The following is a 20,471-nucleotide window of genomic DNA, read 5'->3' on the forward strand; positions in this document are numbered from 1 at the left end:
TTTTTTTAACCTTTGATTTCTTTCTTCTTTCACTTTAGAAATTACTTTAATGCCTACTTTAATACATGTTGAACTTCAAGGAAGTCAGAATTTTATACTCCTAATCAGCGCTCCATTCAGAGCACTTAACCTTATAAATAAATTCTGTTTCACATAAGACTCCTTTTACTTCACTTCCCCAAATTTCTGCAGGAAATAGTTGACCTAAACAGGTTATAATCAGGGATGTTGGAGGTGAACACAGAAATAATGGTGCTTTAATGACCAAAGAAAATAATTTTTAATAAAAAACCCTATTAGTTTTTATCTTTCTATTCAGCCCCTCCTCCTCAATATACACATTCTTGAGTTTCTCAGGTTTAAGTGTATATTGCCTCTGACTTCAGGATGAATGATAGACTAGCTGTTTTCTACAAGATATATCAAGAAAATGAATTATTAATTTGGAGTAAATATGAACATCTTTATGAGGAAATGGCTCAGATTCAGACATCTGGAAAATGAAAGCATTATGTGTCGACCTTACTATAATTTGCTATGATGGCAGTAATTTCATATTCATTTGCCTTGGTAGTGGTGAAGAGAGTACTGTATCTAAAAACAGAACTCGTTGCACTGAATTATTTAGAAAAGTACCCTGAAACCAGAGGAGAACCACTGCAGCTACACCTAATCAAGCAAGACACATTCCAGTTGGGCTGCCTTTAAGTGTGCAGGGTCAAAATGTATTTGTTTGTGAAGGCCCCTTCCCTTCTGCAGCAACAGGAGGCAGATCCTCTGTGTAACCTGATCATAGTGCAAAAATGCCCCACCAGCGACAGGAAATCGGGGCCTTTTAGGAGAAACTGGACCGGTTTAGTGTCTGAAAGTCCCTGACCCAAGGCAAAAAAGGCTTATTAAAATTAAATAAATAACTGAGGAAAACCATGAAATAACAAGGTGGATGTCAAGCTTGCAGTTCTATTTATTAAGAGCAGAACTGTGCACGGCTGGTTCTTCAGAGGGTGTTTGTGCTGCCTTCAATTACTCGCTGAGAGCCGCTCAGATCCGGCCTCCGTGTCACTGTTTGTATTGCACAGGAACATGAATCAAGTCTGCCACGCTTTTGATGTGTCTGCCAAGTCAACAGCACAGTCATTGTAAGTACTTATCAAAACCCCTCCGTATTTTCTACCAATGAAGACAGAATAATTTTTGCCCCTATGCTTGTTTTTATCACTCTGTGGAAGATTCCTTTAAAAGCAACATTTATTTGTCAGCTGGAAAAAATGATCTTGTCAGATATTGTTCTTAATTATAGATTTTGAGATTTATCAAGTTTACATTTTATTTTTCACTTCAGAACATATTGTCTCAAAACGCATAAAGTAAATATTAGAGCTCGCACTGCATTTTTATGTTTGATTACTTTGGCAGTTACTTTATAAAATTCCTCTCCTTGTAAGGAATCAGATCTAACAATAGTCCTTCCAGAAAGCAGAGATTTGGACAGGTAGATGCTTACTGAATCCCAAAATACAGTTGAATACAAGCTATCCCAGTCTCTTTATGGGAGAATATTAAGATGACATTGTCAGTTTAATTTCATCAAAGGCATAAATGTCGTGTTGCCTCGGGGACTCTGGGAAAAGGTATTTTCAGTTTTGGTCATTATGCCAGGCATAATAGTCTCTTTTCTGAATTGCTGTTATGGTCTTAAAATAGGAAAAGCAGCAGCATGCAGAAAATAGTACACAGAAAAAATCCATACACTTAATTTGGGTTATCTGTAATGGAGAAATGCTCCAAGACAAGATAAAGCTATGGTAAAATTTCAGCCCTGGAAATTAGGGGTCTTTGTTTCTGTATATAACACTGTTAATCTGGCAGCTTTAATTAGACTCACAGGTTTGGTTCTGCACTTCTTAGAGTTCAAATCAATCCTAATTGAATAGTTGATGTTGGTATCACAGTTTAAGACCAAATGACAGTGCAGAGACTAAATAGATTTGGATACCAAAACACTTCAATCATAGGTTCATGCAGTCCTTGGAATTACATGTCTCCTCTGCTCTGTAGAACAGATGGCACAGTCCAGGAGAGAACTCAACAGGATAGCTTGTCCTTCCAGCCCTGCCACCATCCTCTTCCTTGCAGGTGTCCCTGGAGATTGAAGACACGACCCCAAGACCAACCCCTGGCCTCCCCCAGGCCCTGTCAGTAGCAGTGACAGGTAGAGAATGCCTTATCCAGTCTGGCTCCCTCTTGCACCCAGTGCCTGACTCTGGGCTTGGCTCCCTCTTGCACCCAGTGCCTGACTCTGGGCTTGGCTCCCTCTTGCACCCAGTGCCTGACTCTGGGCTTGGCTCCCTCTTGCACCCAGTGCCTGACTCTGGGCTTGGCTCCCTCTTGCACCCAGTGCCTGACTCTGGGCTTGGCTCCCTCTTGCACCCAGTGCCTGACTCTGGGCTTGGCTCCCTCTTGCACCCAGTGCCTGAGAACTGGCTCTGTGCTGCTGGTGCTCACAATCCATTGCTCTCAAATGTGGTTCTTGGTAATTGTCTTCTCCAGTCTTGTAACCAAATTACTCCTTTGTGCTGTAGGGTTGAGCTGCTACAGCAGGTTGTTTTCTTCAAAACAGGTCTGCAGTCAATGTCTCAAATATGTCCTCATTCATTCAGGTACTAACCCTGGAATTACTGGATTTAGATTCTCACCTGAAGCCCATTTCTCTGATACCTAATAATAACAACCATCAACAGTCAGGTTTTTGATTGTTTAAAATGTAATCACAGGGATACAAAACTAACTGCACTGCTGCTGGTGACATTGGCCATAAAGCTTCAGCTGTGCGCTCAGTGCAAAAAAATGAAATAAAATCAACTGCATCAACCACCCCCACATCTCCAGCCCCATTGAAAAAACAAAATGCCTGTGGCTTTATAGAATGCAAAGATTTCTCAATTGGACTCGATCCACTTTATTTCCAGTAAGTTTCACAGTCAGGAGAGGAAAAAACAGTTCTGTTTAAAGCATAATAAAAAAAAATAAAATTTAATGGATTCATTTGCATTTTTCTATCAGTTATCCATGATTCATACTCACATTTTGGATTACAATACATAGTTGAGTCATACAGAGAAACAGCCTCTGCATAGGAAATTACACTGTCATTTTAAAGTAACGTTGCTTTCTCAAGCTCACACAAAGATGGCCCACAGTAATCACAGATGAATCTCTCCATGGAGCACTTGTTTAGAAAACCAACTCCGCTCTGTGTGTGTGGAACTAGGTCCTGACTCAGAGCATATGGAGGGCTCAGTTACTAACTCTGTTAGCTCAGCTGGTCCTGGGAGCCTCTCAGGCTCACCACTTCAGATTACCTTGTTCCTAGAAAAAAGATATCTTAAAGGACAGCTTGAACTTTGGTGTTCTGGCTGAGCCTCCTTCCAGGGCTGTTCTTTTCTTTCTTGAAGCAATATGTACACCTGAAGTCAGGTGGTCAGGCCTCAGACTCCTCGTGTGCTACGTGCAAACTCTTACAGACTACATGCTCAGCGAGCTTTAGAAAGGCTTGGGAACAGCCCAGTCAAGACAAGGTCCCTCTGAATGGAACTGCCAGTGTCACAGCCAGTGGCTGTTCCAGATTCCACAGGGAGCTGAACTGTGGTGATTGGAGCTCACTGTCTAGGGAGGTGGAATTACTCTGCCCATGTAAGACCTTTGGTGAAATGGCCTTTGTATATTAACACATCCTCTTAAAATTTCTGGAGGCTTGGAGAATAGTCTGGTTCTTCTCTGTATGAGGTTATCATTTAAGACAGAGGGAATGGAGCCCAAGAGCTTTTCTAACTTTTCCAGGATGCCCTTGAATATTTCTGAATGATGGAAATAGGAGAGATTGAAAATATTATACCAACATCATCTGCTGACTGCCAAACATGTTGTAATTCCCTAGCCTTTTAAATAAATGCTATTCATATGCATTGCAAAGCCTGCAGGAGGAGGAACTAAACTTACTAAGATTTGAAGCTCTGTACTCAAGAGGCTGAATATCATGTGGACTGTGGTTTCTGAGTTCAAATATGAGTAAACCACAAATTTTCCCGAATTCTGGAAACACAAGACTTCACACCTTTAATCACTAGTATATAGTTTACCTGATTAGTGTTTTCAGAGCAATAGTAAAAGTCACAGACATGAAAACTAGAGTGTATGCATGAAATATCAGGGATGATGTTATATATGCATCTAAAATTTGTACTTTATTCAAGTCAGGATCCAATCCAGCTCCCATTAAGTCAGTGGGAATTTTGCCAATGAAAACAATAGTAACAGGATCTGGCCAAAATAATTTAATCCACCCTCTTCAGCTGCTGTGCTCACAGCAAGAATGTTACCATTAAGAAGTTTATATGGACATAAATATTCACTTTAATTTCCTAGAGTTTGTCTACTTGCTTAAAATTGCATTTGTGATTAAAAAAAGAGCAACACAGTGTACTATGGCTGCATTTTAATCACTCAACGTTCAGGAATAAATAGAAAAACATCTTAAATATTTTATACAGATTATATTGCAATCGTGAATTAACAATTCATTTTGGAGTTATTTCTTTCTCTGTTGGTTTATTTTTCTTCTGTTAGTTCAGGTTTTCAAGCTTCTGTGTGAGAGTGATTGTGATGGGTTTGGATTTTTTCCCCTATAATCACATTCTGGAAAATTGTCACTATGCACGTTGTATCACCAAATTGCATCTTGCTTCACAATGCTGTGATTCCATTCCAGGAGGAGGAAAGGGTTAGGGGTGTATCATAACAAGGCTATGTTTAATGGGCTGCTACAAGCAAACTTCAGCAAGGAGGACAATCATACTGTCCATGCCTCCCCTGCCTTTCCTTTTTTTCCTCCTCACAGCCTGGTAATATTATCTTGTCCTTTGTTACTAAAGTAAAAAGTCACAGAAACTTCAATTCTTTTCCTGCCTTCCCTCTCCTCTTTTTCTCCTGGGTGTATTTCCTCCTCTTTCTAAAGCTCTGGAAATCTTTGGAGGTTAAACTAAGACAAGAAAGTACCATGCATCCATTTTAACACGCCTTTACAACCCTCAACAATATCTAATGTTCTTGTTCTTCTAAGGCAATCTGATTTTTCTACCTTAGGTTTAAGTGCAGCCTGGTGTGGGCAGAGGGAATGTGGGAGTTGCAGCGTGCATTGCTGTCCGTGTGTTCCAGCTGCCTAATGACCCCACTGATAGATTGTGTGTTTAGACTTCACCTCCTCATAGGACACACTTTAAATTCATGTCCTGGTTTGCTCTGTTTTTTTGTTCTTGCCAGGCCTTAGGTGTGGTCTCAGTGATGGTATTTAAACCCTTTTCTCTGCTACTTCTGCTGACTTTGATAGTGCCTCACTTTTTCTTTCCCCTGTTTGTCTAGTCTTGGCTCCTATGACTATCTCTATACTGCAGTATAAAGATATGTGCATTAGTTATGTGAGGGTTTTTAAATTAATATTATAACTGCAGAGGCTGTTACCCAGGAAATATTTGGATCATTTCACAGTGGATATCTGAATCCTATTAGTGGGTAGTGAAGGTTACAAAATTCTCATACTCTCTCCTAAAAATATTTGGGAGGATTTTATGTGTGTCTCTGCAAAACCATTTAATTCTGCATTCTGACTATCTGGTTGTAAAGTTGATTGTATATTGATTTGGTTTATGAAAGAGACAGCAAAATTCAATGGATGGAATTAAAATCCTGAATAGGAAATGAGATATAAAACATTCCTCCTGGATATATTGAGTTATGAGTTCTGTGACTGAACATTATTTTATATTTAGTGACTTATTTATTCCAAACAGCTTAATTATAAAGATGACTCTGAAAACAAAACAATATCTCTCAATGTATAGTTGCTTGATTTGGGGGAGTGGGTGGGTTTTTTGATTATCTAATCTATTGAGAGAATCCATGCATCTTTATTATAGTACTTAATGGCCTGGAAACATACTACAACAGCATAGTCATTTATTTATAGCTATATAAAGTTGAATTACTTTTAATGAGGCATTTGCATACAATTATTGCAATCACACTGAAATGGAACAGCTACCTCAGCACATTTTTGAGACTTTGGCTGAAGAACTCTGAGGATTTCCCTTTGCAGCTTCTGGGAAAAGTAATTTTTTGACCCATGCTCCAGGATGCAGCACATGCATTACCAGTGTTTCTAGAGGGAGGGAGCCCGTGGTGTTCCAAGTGAAACTGTAAACACTGATTCCCCTGAGAAGTCCAATAGGCTTGATGCAAAACATGAGTAGCTAGTGTTTTCATGGATGTCAGCTCTCATAGTAACTCTGTTTTCTATTTCAATTAATATTTTGCATAAATCAGTGTGTCAGTAAAATAAGCAATACCAGACTGAAAAGAACACAAGGCAACTGTAATTAAGCCATATGCTTAGTAATGTGCTGAAAAAACAATGGAAAAAATTACTCTTTGGTTACTAAATCAATTGTAATCAACCTCATTCCGCCCACTCATCCACCTCTATGAGGGGATAATACAGCTGTAGATATCAGGAACAAATCCAGCAAGTAAGTTAATAAAACAAAATTGGTGGTTCAGCTACACGTGTTGGCATAAATGGATTGCTCCCTACAGCTTTATCTCTACAAACATCTTTTTGCTCCCAGAGAGCACTTTAAAATACATACTGTTAAAATAAATATAAAGAAATTATCCAGCTTTATAATTATAGTATCATTTAAGAGTTTCTCTGCCTGTTGCCAAATAGTTTGAAATATGATGGATTATTGCTAACAAACTATTTATTTCCAATAGTCAAATGCAACCTATGGGCTAATATTGTTTTAGTTTGTATACAGTGACTAAGGCTATTGGAATATCTTGTGTCAGTTTGTTGTCAGGCAGCTTGTCAAGCTCAGAATGATCACATAAAATACAGGATTCATAGTGCAGTGACTGCCATCACATGGTGTGGGGTAACAGGTCAATGTGGTTCTGCCACTTGGACATAAACACAAGATAGTACAGCGTTATCTTTCAACAAACCTCCCCTGACAGATGTGGCAGAGTAAAGACATTTTCTGCCTACCAGAGTGAGGAAGAAGACGCAAAGGGGTGGGTTTAACATCTTCTGGAGCTGGAGCCAAAAACTGCATTCTTGTTAGGTACATGGAAGGCTTGGCAGCTGGTTGTGGCTGCTCTGCTGTGGTGTATTTGTCGCTCCTGCCAAGAAGGAGTGGTGCTGCTAACTGGGAATGCATTAACATGTGACTGCTCTGTGTCCATGTGTTTGCAATAAGGAGCAAGGCAGCATCCTGCTGCAGGAGAGGGAACTCACACTTTAAGGCACTCCTGGACCCAAGGCAGCCTGTGCAGAAGTCGATGAGAACAGAACTGGACCACAGACAGAGCCCTGATTAATTTTAAAATGTGTTGTAATACACAAACACTGGTGGAATGCATGCACAAACTTTTATAACCCTTGTGATCTGCAACAAGGGAATGTCAGCTGAGTTCCAATGACTCTGGTTTGGTTATCCTGCAAACTGCAGTACTCATGTAAGGTAGGAAGTGTTTGGGAACTCATTTCAGGTGAAGAGCACAGAGAAAATGTGTTTAATGCTTTTATCTTATTAACCTGTAACTATTAGTCAGTGAACTATTTAAAGAAGCAACTACTACTTAACAATAAAGGACATTCCCTTGCCAGCTATTTGGTAATCTTCAAAGAATAGAGATGAGTTATGAGCATGAAAGAGAATGAAAGAAGCAAAATTCCTGGGTTGAAATTCCCTGGAGGTGTTTGCCCACAAAAGGAAAATCCAGATCCCAAGAACCTATTCCTAAAGAGAATGCAAAGCTGCATGACTTTTCTGTATTTCTTATGTAAGATTCCACTAATCAGGATTTCCTGGATAAAGCAATGTCAGCTAAATCTTAATTTTTGCTGGTTTCCCACAGAGTAGCAGTTATTAAAGCCAATAAATACCTCCTACAAATATATATTTGCAGTGCTAAAAGTGTAATTCTTATTGTAGGAAAAAAGCTTTACTTGTAGTTTATAAATATTAATGAAATAATTTTTAGTAGATCCTTGTGAACGTAGAAGATACCTAGAAAGTGTATGCAATTATTACATAACAAAATCAAGAGTTTGAAGGAAGTAGAAACAACTCCTAAAAGAAAATTTAAGTTTGCTTCGAAGGTTCAGATACATACTTTTGGTGATTTTTAAAAAACACTTTAAGGTCTAAGTTACATTAATGCCTTGATGCTTTTGAAAATCTTGTGTGCCTATTTTTATATTAAAATAATTTTTTAAAACTATTAGTGGCTTGACTGAAACCACAAAAATGGTGGAGATGAAGAACTGGAAATGAAAGACCTTATTTTATTTTTAAAGATTATTCTGCCATAATTAACCTGTGTGCATTGAACTGATTTTATTCCAGTTTTCGTTACACATGTCTTGAGAATCACCAATAGGTTCAGCTTTGAGTATTCAGTGAAATTATGCTTTAAGATCTGTGGATGATGATGAGACACCAGACTCAGACATCACTGGACCTTACAATTATATGCATTCAAGTCAGCTGATGAGCTAAGTGCAGCTGCCAGCTTGTGTCTCATGCACCTGCTTTGAATGTCTGGGGATAGAGGCTACAGAAACACCTACATAAAGACAACATTAAACTATAGAGAAACTTTAATAGCATGGAAGAGCTGTCAGTGGTTGTGGATGTGTCTGCAGATCTTCAGTGGGAAATGGAATAGGACAGGTGTCCTACAAAAGCCCAGGTATTTCTTTCAACGTTGTTTTCTTATGCTGTTGGAATGACACAGAGTACGCAAATAATGCTGGCATTGGAATGCAATGCTATTCCCTTGGCATGTAACTGCTCTTCTAAAGAATGACTTGGGTGCAATATTGTAGATGCTGCTGCACTAAGGGGACACAGGCTGGCAGAAGAGAAGCAGTTGGAAGAGTCCAGGTGAGTAAGTACATCTATCTGTACAGGCATTGAAGGCAAGGGTTAGTAACATTCCCAACAGTTCTCACCAAACCTGAAGACATTCCAGAATGAGTAGCAACTTACTGCTTTTTTCATTCCACCTTTTCTTTATTGGCAAATGGAGAGTATGTGAAACATTGTAGCCACGTGTGCCAAACTTACCACGTGGCAACTTGGAGATGTCAGTTCTGGGAGCTGGTGGAAGTGGTCACGTGTGGTCTGGTGTCATCAGCTGGCATGGGGTGAATGTACTGTCAGCAGTAGTTCGCTGTTACATTTCCAGAAGCCGTGCCAAGAAGTGTTCACGCAGCTGAAGGATGGGAGGCTGACCGGGATGTGAGTCAGCCCTGAGTCAGCTGTCCTCCAACCGGCCAAAAGCTGCTTTACCATGTGTTCCTGCCAATGCATTTCAGAAGTGCAACCCACTCCAGAGGGACACTTGGGACAGGGATGCTGGAGGAGCTGTTAGACCTCGTTCCCTGGTGACCTGATTGTAGGTGGCCATAGGGCCACTGTGCTGCAGACACAGCTCTGCTGGGCTTTCTCAAACTGTTTCAACCCATATAAATTCTTTGTGTCTTATGGTGGTCCAGGCACCGTGCAGTGAGAGATGCTCAGGGAATGTCAGACTCTCCCAGCTAGGCCAGAAGACTGAGCTGTGGGGCATCAACTTTCTAGGAGTGGATGTGTTGCCATACTGAAATTACATAAAGCTTGCTGGTCTTACAGTGTGTTTACATACATTTGAAGGAGAGTGAATCAAATGGAAGTAAAAGATAAAGAGAACAAATGTGGACCTCATGAAGATTTATAACGTGTCCAAACTCGGGAGAAAAATTTGCAGTAATGATCTAGCAGATGAAAATAAGTTGCTCTGCATTACTAATGGCCAGTTTACATTACAAATCTCTATCCCATATTGCACAGTATGCATACATTATGTAACGTCCTCCCTATCTCAAGTGGATAAATAACATTAGCACAAAGCCAAGAAGATTTATAGCCTGAATGAGTATCTCGCTATTACTCTTTTCTGACTAAGTTTCTGTAACTATTTCTATTGCATGTGAATTACTTCACTGGCCAAGCTAATTCCTTCAGTAACTCCCTTGACTCCAGTGGAAGCACTCCAAAGATGATTTTGAGGTGTACCCTAAAATGCATCATACAGTGAATAGATGGATCCTATAAAACAAAATATTCATGCTAATTGGCAAGGGTATCCTCTCATCACCCCAGAGCAAGTAGATTGTTTCTACCTTTCTTACAGCTCTCTCTATTACAGACCAGTCACTTTTCTTTTTCTGTTGCTTGTATCTAAAGCAATTAGCTCACTGGAAACTATTTTTCCTTTCATCTGGAGACAAATGCTACTTCTGCTTACATTTTTATTGTTGCTAGAACTTAATGTGACTTTGATTGTTCTGGTAGAAATGTACTATTCCACTCAGACTGCCTGTCACCTTGCAACTAAAGATCCCAAAACACATTGCCTGTCTTATGCCTCCCAACACTCAGAAGATAAATAGGTATTTCTATAGATGTTTAATAGACTAGAGAAGTTAAAATTCTGTCTTGCCTGGAAAATTCTAATGGGTTTAGAGTGCTTGCCTTTTGGGAATGGTCCTTGCACATTCACTTACCAGCTGGTCCTTCTGGTGGAAATCTGAATGTTCCTTGGTGGACTGTGTATCTAAATGGACTTTATGTTGTGGGTGGAGGTTACATCAGAGCTCTGACAGTTTGTGTATGGGCCTAGGTCTGCTACAACAAGCTTTTACATTTCTTTCTAACATGTGTTTCAGATCACTGCAGAATTATCACATCATCACACAAATGATCAATGCTGGTTTCAGTCCAGGAGGGAACCAAATTTGAAAGAAAGCTGCATATGCACAAGTTCAGAATTTTAAATGAGAGCTGCTGCTAAAAGGCTTATAGGAAAATCCTGGTCCATATTGAGGCAAGAACAATGTCTATAGTTGTAAAATTTCAGACCAAATTTTTCCAGAGTGCTCAGCAGCATTAATGAGGATGAAAAAAATTGCCAAATTGTGTTAATTATGCATGTGCAACAGTCTAGGAAATGTGGGAAATCTTAAAATTACGAGAAAAGTTTGATGTTCTATTTAATATTTAATTTCATTGACACCCCCCATAATTAATAAAAAGCTAAATTCTGCCTGAACTTCTTAAAATGCATATTGGATTGACACTAAGTATGAACATTTTCAGTCTTAAAGGAATAAAATTGAGAAAATGGCAAGCAATCAGAAACAAAAGTTATATTATGTGCCTAACTATTGTATCTATAGTGGCCACTACTACTGCTATTATAATGCACAAGAGAATTTGAAAGCATTTAGATTTGCCTTTTCAGCTGACAATCTGCCGCAGGTGCTGTGCCATTATAAATAACTATTCAGCTGTTATGAGTTATTGTCTAAATCACCGTTTTGAACCTGAAGTATAAGCTGTACAAGCCATAGATCAAATCTAAGAAATTGGCTCTTGTTTACAATGTAGTTATTTTAAAGGAAGAAAATACCCAGTAAATCAAACTCACAAAGAATTTTAATTATGCTACTTGTTCCTAGGAGCAGTATTACAGTTTTACATTCCAACACTGTGTGCATGGGAAATGTAATACACAACACCTGTTAATACATACTCTGATGAATGCTTGGCTAAAAATTGGTTTCTGAATTTTATTTTAATTATATAAGGCGGGGAGAAAGAAGACTGAGTTCATTTTTTCTGTAAGCAGACAAATAGTATCTATTTAGTATAATGATTTACATTTTACCATCAGATGAAATCATATAGGGAAATTTTTTTGGTCTGGTACATAAATAATTAGGATTGCTCTATCGTTATTACACAAGTGATAATAGGATTCATGAATAGCAGCAAAAGGTGTAGGTAGGACTGGAAAAATGGTTTCCGTTATAATCCCCCACTTGCAGGCTCTGATTTTTAATTCTCATTTGGCATCAAAAATTTACATGGTTGAGTTCAACTTAAAAAATGCTTTATTTGGATTGCATTCAATTTCTTTATATTTTCAACAAAACTTTTCACTATGGCTGTGAGAAAAAAATATTTCTTTGGTATGTGTATATAAAATATGCAGTTACAGTTTATACTTTAAAAGGCATCCGAGGCAGTTACAATTTAAATAGTCATTTTTTCAAGAGTAATGTCTGGCTTGGGTAACATGCAAAAGGTAGTTACCAAGAAGGTACACATGATCCATGTGGTAGTGTAAAAGCAAAAGGTAGAAGAAAAATTAGATTGTGTCTGATAAACCCAGGAGACAAAACTTGGAGTCAGTTTTGTGTCGGAGAGCCTATAATCATCTTTTGAAACTAAATATGGTTTTGGAGTTTGATCTTCTTTTCATCAAAGGGAGTTTCAAAAGTTACATCACAGGAAGGAAAGAGGCAGAAATCACAGTTCAAAGAGCATCCTTGATCCTCCATTTTGGGAACTTCTCATTTTTACTGCAGTCGAGTTCTAATTGATGATTTTATAAGTAAGTAATGGCTCAGTCTTCCCACCTTTGCATTGGTTGAACTCTGGTGAATTTGCCTGTCGTTTTTGAGCTGCTGTCCTGCTCAGGTGGCTGCAGCACCGAGGCAGGGGAGCCCCGATGAGGGGGGACAGCAGGCGAGTGCATCGCTGCTTCTGAGCACACAGAAAGGTTGAGGAGAACAACTGCAAACATGCTCATGCAGCCTACCAAAGCTGTGTGCTTCTGCAGACAAATGCTTTCCCTGCAGGGTTCCCAGGGAACAGAGGAAGTCGTGGCCTTTATGAAGTACACAAATGGAAGAAATACTTGTATACAAAGTCTGACTCACAGCTCATGTAAAGAATATGACAAACTTCTTACTCTAATTCATTAACTCTAAATTATGTGCTTTCAAATGACATCCCCAGAAGCAGTTTCTATTGGAGCTATTTTTTCTCCTTGTGTCACAGATTGTTTTAAAAGAATTATGGGAAATGACAGCAGTAGAACTAAAGTTCGATTTTTCACAGATGAAACTACAAAATGCATGGAGTAATGTAATCCAGTCAGACAAGTGAGTAAATTATATCTTGGTTGCAACAGCGCACCACTTGCTGAATATCAATAAGGATATGTTCCCTTCCTTAGAGTAAAAATAATATTTGCTGTTAATGTAAATGGTTCTGAATGTCCCTGGCAGCGTAGGCACAGATGCCAAACAGCATTGAAATTGAACAGAATCTCATATGTTTCATTTGCGAGGAAGAGGAAGACTCATTCACAGATGTTAAAACAAGTAGGATGATTCATTTTATGTTGCGTTACCATAATGAAACTCCATTAGCTTCTATCATCTTCTTTCAAATTTCAAGTAAATGAGAAAAGCATAAGCTCCAGTTCAAGGAACATTGTCAAACAGCGCACTGAGGTTTTCACTCTGCTTCTAAATTTCCTAGGATAAGTATGTGGGTAACTCTGCTCCCTGTGGACTAAAATACACCAGTGTAGTCTGTAATTCTACAGGCACAAGTAGCAGAGTATATGGGAGCTGTGTTCCTCCTTTCTCTTCCTTTGCATTTTGAGTTCCAAGACAGTGAAGAATTTGAGGATGTATTAATCAGGCTTCCACTTTACAAGAGGGTAATTCTGCCTCATCTAAATCAATAAATTAATAAATATCTTATGGAAGCGTGTGACCTCTGTTCTTGAAGAAACCCACGAATGTTCTGTATGACATATCATGCAGAGCTCATGTGCAGTTAAAGTGATATTCTTAGCACAAATATATGTGCTGGCCTTGAGTCCTTTGCTCAATGAGTTTTATTTTTACTGAGAGTAATATACTTAAGCTCTCTAGAGCACTGCAAATTCATTTTTTACATGCAACTACATAATCTTTTTGGAGTGAATATGGACATTAACACCTCCTTGTAGCTCTCTATAAACATATGCTTGCACAGCAGATATTTCAAATTCAGAATCCAGGAAGCAAAGTGCTCCCAGGACTGATTTCTGAGTTATATACCCTTTTATTTTAATGCACTCTGCCAAGATGAGTCCATAACCTCAAATGAGTCAGGGAAGAAAAGGGGAAGGGCAATAACAAACAGCTTCATTGTAATTTTAGCCCTATTGCCCAGTGATATCTAACCTTTATGCTTAGATATTTAAGGAGACTGCATGAACATGTGCTCGTCCACTCACTGGGATTTGTACTCTGATTCCAAGTACACAAGGAGAAGATACATGTGACCTCTAACCCAATTTATTACTTGGTTCTGGTGGCAGGGACACTTAGAATGTTTTGCTAGACTGCAGTGTGACAAATTTCTCTCTCTTGAATAGACCTCACTCTGTAAAGTAAAGATACATTTGCTGTACTGACTCTCCAGGTGTTGCTGCTATAGTTGGCATCCTGCTCCAAGACATCATTTAAAAATGATGTCATGTCCCATTAATTCAGGCTGCCAGTCAGTATTAAATAAGTAAAGAAATATTGAGACATCTTGGAATCTGTTTGTGTCGTCCAACAAGCAAACTATTCACAAATATACAAAGAAAAAATAAAGTCAATTTAAACTGGAAATAGTGACAAGCTTAAAGTTGCACAGAGATCCAGGCTGGCATAAAAGTCACAGGGCTTTTTTTTTTTCAAAAGATGGTTTGGTAAGCTCCAGTATACAAGAAAACTTGTGTCTTGCATAACTGTAGTCTCTCTATTGAAAATCTTCCTGTAATTTCAGCTGGATGAATTTTTTCACTTGCTGCCCTAAATTATTATATGTTATTCTAAAAGCTGCTTAACATCATATGGAGAAGGTGGCAAAAAATCAATAGAGCTTCACAACAAAGACATGAGAGAAGTAGAATATGAAATCTCTGAAAGAAATGATGTTCCTATTTGGGGGCAAAAGGGCACGGACAATGGAATCAGTGAATTTTATTTTTTTCACAGGCTTTGCTATGTTATTAAGATGTAATACTTTACACAGTTGTGTCTTTCTATCTTCTTTGGTCTGCGAACAGAACAAAACAATAGTTCAAATCCAAAAGTCAAGTTTTGTCTATCAAAATTAAATTTGAAGACAGGTTGCCCAAAAGATTAATATCTCATCTTTAACATGGATAAGGATATACTCCAGTTTGAGCAAACTTGTCAAGATTAAAAGTAGTTCATATCCTTAGGAAAGATAGAGTAGATGAGAACCTGAGCTGAAATGGTAGTCTGAAGAGAGAATATATGTATGTATGTAGTATAAAAAAACACCCTAATGTATCTATCTGATGTAGAATACATATTTTATATAGAATAGAAGTATATGCAATACTGTATTTAACAAATCTTATCTCTCCTTGCCATTATAATTTGTTTAATTTGGCTTATTCCTTCTGCTGATTTTCCTTACTACATTAATTGGCAGGTTCTGTACTGCACAGCTTGTCCCCCTGAAGAACACAGCTCTTCGACAGTTTTCTTCTATGTGCTTTCAGCAGACTTAAAGACCTCCACTAAGCTTATCCTAAATTGTTTGCCCACTGCCACAGTGTGCTTATGGCTGGATAAGACTTAGGCGGCTTAGAGTTACTCAATGGTCAGCATTGTTCTTTTTGTCTCTTGTCCTGATTTTTGGGAATTCTTAGTGGGTTGTTCTGGTTTGAATGATGACTTTGAGGAGTCCTTGAGATCTACAAAGATTTTGGGTTTCGTTGTAGCAGTTGGTGACCTTGAGGGTAGAAAGTTTGAAATAGCTATACTGTAAATCATCCATATTGGTCTGGCTAATGAATTAGGTCTTGTAGTTTTGGTTCTCGTGCTAAAAGGTACTTAGAGGGGAGAAAATTCTAAGCTTTCTTAGTTCATACTGGTAGTGTACTGCAATGTTATATCCACATTAACATTATTCCTAAAAAGTAATACGTAGTAAGGAACTGTCTTGAACTACTGGGTTAAATAAATTCATATTTCTGCATGAAGTTCTTGTTGGCAAGAAAAAGTCCAGGTCCCCTGGAGATGGACTACATGTCCTTTTAAGTCTTTTCTATCTAATTTTTGTGATTTCTATGAACCTTGATTCAATTTCTTGGCACTAGGTATAGCAGTCTTTTGGCTATGATCAAGAATAGAATCAATCTAAAATTTGCTTTTATCCTCCATTGAGCTATTTCTCTTTATGGGGAGAGGATAATGGAATCATTGATAGAATATATGCTTTACTACTTTCATTTCTCTGTGTGCATATTGTTTTGAATAATTGAAAAGTTATGATTTGCTAAATTTAACTTGTACTTTCTTATTGCTGGGCCAACATTACAGGTCTCTCACAATCACTGTCAAATCACATGGAAATTTTGCCTACCTATTAATTAAATAGACATAGAGAGATACTGAGCTAGATTGTGTTGAGGAATGGGGAACAAAAAGAGGCAGCGTTGCTACCTAAATAACTCAGGACTCTGCCCAGCCTGCTGCTGACACACCGAAGCAGTTATTTTTTTGTATCTTATTTAAATTGGATACTGCCTGAGAAATGACAGAATTATCTTTTTGTCTTAAAAACGAGTTCTCTGACTACCTGGAATTTGTGTTTCTTTTCTAGTACATAATCACACCCAGGATTTTTTCTAAAGATAGATATATAGATAGATATAGAGATATGTGTATGTGTGTAAAACAGAAGACTGTTACCTAGAGGGAATGGTGCTCCCTGGATAGAGTTATCTGCAAAGAATGTTACAAAGAAGCCAGGAGGGATGATTAATTCCTATGTTAATGCACCTATGTACAATAATGCAGGGTCCTTATTAAGAGCCATGTAGCACTAATGTCCTGTTTCTTTCACAAATTACCTTTTGTTACTAAGAGGGTCAAGCCCAAATACTGTGCGTGCAAGACCTCCATATGTGCCCATGTTTTCTTGCTCCTTGTCCCACAGGGCACAAGTAGAAGCAATTTGTTGTTGTGAGGGCTGGCAGCCGGGGAGCTGCATGTCCATCTGATGTTGATGTAACAAGCACGGCTCCGCTAGGAATTTCCATCTGCTTTTCATCCTGAATTTGCCTACGTCTAATTACTGTGCTTGGTGATGCTTAACTAAAAGTGAATGGAAAGGTGTTTGCGATTGAACGTTTTTGTAGGATCTCTGTCAGTAGGAGGATGTGTGTATAGGCCTGGAGTTTACTAGAACTTGGCTGTGTAAAAGAAGGCTTCTGACAATTCATTTCTTCTCTTAAATTCATAAATTTCATTTACTCCTGAAATGCAAGACCTCTGCAAGTGAGTAACAAAATCACCTTAGTTATTAAAACTTTGGAGGACTCAGTGGAATATTTTGGAGCACTTACAGCTGCTGTTTTTGTTCCACTTGCAGGTGGCCTGCACCATCAAAGCCCTGCAGATCCTCACTTGCAGCTGTGATCTTTATTCCCCTTCTGACAGGACTTGTGTGATGCAGGTGAACCTGTTCCCTCCCCAAAGATGTGATATTATGAGGAACTGGAAAGTATTTCTAGAAAGACAGTGGTGTAGTTCATTGTGCAGGTTGCAGCTTGGAATTGCTATGTTCATGATGTTTCAGTGCATCATTAGCAAAATGAAAATCTGAGGACATGATGAAAATTGAGAACCAGCAGTACTGCTCAGTCTCTGCCAGGGCTGGGTGTTGGTGGTTATTCTACACACATTAGAGGTGGCCCAGGCACCATGAGCTGAAAAGCTTTAATTAAAGACAGAAAGAAGAGTTCACCTCCAAGATCCTCACACCTTGGGTGATACCAGCCTTGGCAAAACATCTCCGAAACCTGATCTCTGCTTGAAACCTGATCTCTGCTTGCTTCTCTGACAAATAGAAGAGCACTTACTGTGTAACACTGTGTAAAGCCAGATTTTCAAATATATTCTGTTTAAATTACACATGCAGGAACAGACACTTTCAGGGAACCTTTGCATCTAACACAGCTACACCAGTAGAGGAGGAGCTCTGATGTTCCTCGCCTCTAACCTGGAGAGTTCCATTAGAAATTATAGGAAATGTACTGTGGTTACCTGTAGCGGGAAAGGACTAAGTCAGTGTTTTAAGACTACTATTTCTGTTTGCACTTAGAAGATTTTGCATTTGAAGGAAATGAAAAAGCCACCTTAAATACTTGCATGCCCATGCAAATGTGGGTTTTGTAAATTGAAGTATTCACATGAAATTAGATGGAATGCCTTAATGCCACTATTGAATACTTTTTTTTGTGTGAAATTTTTTCTTTTTTCTTTTTTTTTTAATATCTAAGTCTTCTGACACAGTTATCTAAAAATCTAAATTGAAAAGTAGGAAGTTTAGGAGCTCACTACTGGAGATGTGGATTGAGCTTCAATCAGTTCTCAGCTTCAATCACCTGCTCAGTACAGGTTTTTTGTAAGAGAGAATTCTGTCCTTTAATATTTAGTAAGAGAAATGGAATTATAGCCTTCTAAGGGCTTTGAGGTTCCATGTCTTTTACATTGAAAATGTTCATCGTAGTCAGTGGGCATTTTCAATACCAGATGAATGCAAGGTTAAGTCCAGAATCTACCTGTTACCAACTAGGTAACATCAGAATAAATGTACACAATGTTATATTGCATCCAAATATCACACCTAATTCCCCAGTTTTAACACCTTACTCTGTGCAGTGCTTGCAGCTCTGAATACTGTTCTTATTTGGTTGGATTTATATACATAGTAAAAGGGGCAGTAATGCAGCTGTACAGCTGTCAGCTACAGAGCACAGCACAAATGGTAGGAGTTCACAGTGTGGGCCCTATTTCTTTAAAATTCACAGTGTGGGCTCTATTTCTTTAAAATACTATGAATAATTCTACAAAACACTGCAGGATCCAGCTCTCTGAACCTCATTCAAACAGATTTCTGGCTGCTTTTGGAAGCGGGATTGGTGTACATGTGTCAGTGAGGGTCAGGGTGTTTGAGCAGGAAGAGGAGCTATGGAAGTGTTGAATCTCACACTATAAATCAGAGTCTGAGTGGGTAATGGGCATGTTCTTGTCTCCTGTGACCCAGCTAAAACATGGGTACTGTACTTAGTGGTTTGCACATTTTAAGAAACTGATGATGACAATCTTTAGAAAGTGGCAAACTGCTCAGAAACAGCAGCAGACCTTGAAACAGCTGCAGAAATCCCAGGAGGCCATTGCTTTATGTGGAGCACTGCAAAGAAATTGTTTTGTCATACCAGTTCCCTCAGCACATCAATAAACTTTGCAAAAGAAGTTAGCTCTTTCTTTGTTCTAATTCCTGTTCACCCACCAAATGCTTGCATTTTATTTGATCTCGCAGGTAAGTGCCATTGCTTGGAATTGCAAAGCCCACAGAGAAAATGTTTCAGTGCAGTTTAGTTCATTAGTCTTCTAAGTTAAAAAAATAAAAGAAGAATAGGACAAAGAAGAGAAACAAGGGATACTGATGTTGAATGTAATGAAAACTCAATTTGTCTCCAAGTCCTCTTCCATTTACTGTAGTTTGTAAATGATTGTAGATAAAACCTGCACATGTAAATTTGGATCCTTAGTTGCAGTAAGTCTGTGTCACTCCCACCAGGTGTGCCGATTTACACCTGTGGGCACCTGAGCCACAGCCAGTCACCGACATTATCGGGCCGCGTTAGGGGCTAGGTGTTTGGCCCGGCCTTGGTTTTCGATAAGCTGGAAGGGCTGGGCGCTGTTTGGCACTTGCTGGGGTGGCTGCACGGCGGGGTCCGTGCCCTCGCTATTCCAGCAGTGACAGGGCAGCTCCCGGCACGGTCAGGGGCAGTACAGGGGCAGGGTCAGTACAGACAGGTGGATGTAAAAGAGAAGGACCGGGGCCAGGGGCAAGACAGGGGCATGTAAATGAGAAGGGGCAGGGCCAGGCACGGAGACAGGACAGAGAGGGCTGTGCATGCCCGGGCGGTGCCGCTGTGCCCTCTGAGGCCCCGCCCGGCCCCGGGCTGAGAGCGGGCGGCCATGGCAGCCATGGCGGCTCCGGCGGGCCCCGCGCAGGTACCCGGGCCGCCCCGCGGGTCTGTCTGTGTGTGCAGAGGGGTCTGTGCGGACCCTCCGCAGAGTGAGGGGCTGCAGCGGCTCTTTTGAGGAGGGACGGGGGAGCAGGGCCTGTTCGGTGTAGGGCAGGCTGGGAGCGGCGTGCCGCACTCTGTCGGTGCTGCCCAGCGCCAGGACAAGGAGCAGTGGCCATAAACTAAAAGACGAGAAGTTCCACCTCGACACGAGGAAGAGCTTCTTTACACTGAGGGTGGCAGAGCCCTGGCACAGGCTGCCCAGGGAGGCTATGGAGTCTCCGTCTCTGGAGATGTTCCAGCCCCACCCGCACCCGCTCCTGTGTCACCTGCCCCAGGTGGCCCTGCCTTGGCACAGGGTGGGACTGGAGGGTCCCCAGAGGGCCCTTCCAATC

At 39.8% G+C, this 20,471-nt stretch overlaps 1 protein-coding gene across 2 annotated transcripts in view; it reads left to right on the forward strand.

Moving 5' to 3' along the window:
- Positions 1-19,996: 19,996 nt before the first annotated feature.
- The window catches only part of CABCOCO1 (ciliary associated calcium binding coiled-coil 1), a 50,752-nt gene continuing 50,277 nt past the window's right edge, over positions 19,997-20,471 (forward strand). For both annotated transcript variants that reach the window (XM_071563603.1, XM_071563604.1), the window contains exon 1: positions 19,997-20,062. In XM_071563603.1, coding sequence (XP_071419704.1) covers positions 20,027-20,062 — 36 coding nt within the window. In that variant the 5' untranslated portion in view covers positions 19,997-20,026. The remainder of the gene's footprint in view (positions 20,063-20,471) is intronic.

Source organism: Pithys albifrons, chromosome 9, assembly GCF_047495875.1.
Source record: "Pithys albifrons albifrons isolate INPA30051 chromosome 9, PitAlb_v1, whole genome shotgun sequence".
Lineage (NCBI taxonomy): Eukaryota > Metazoa > Chordata > Aves > Passeriformes > Thamnophilidae > Pithys > Pithys albifrons.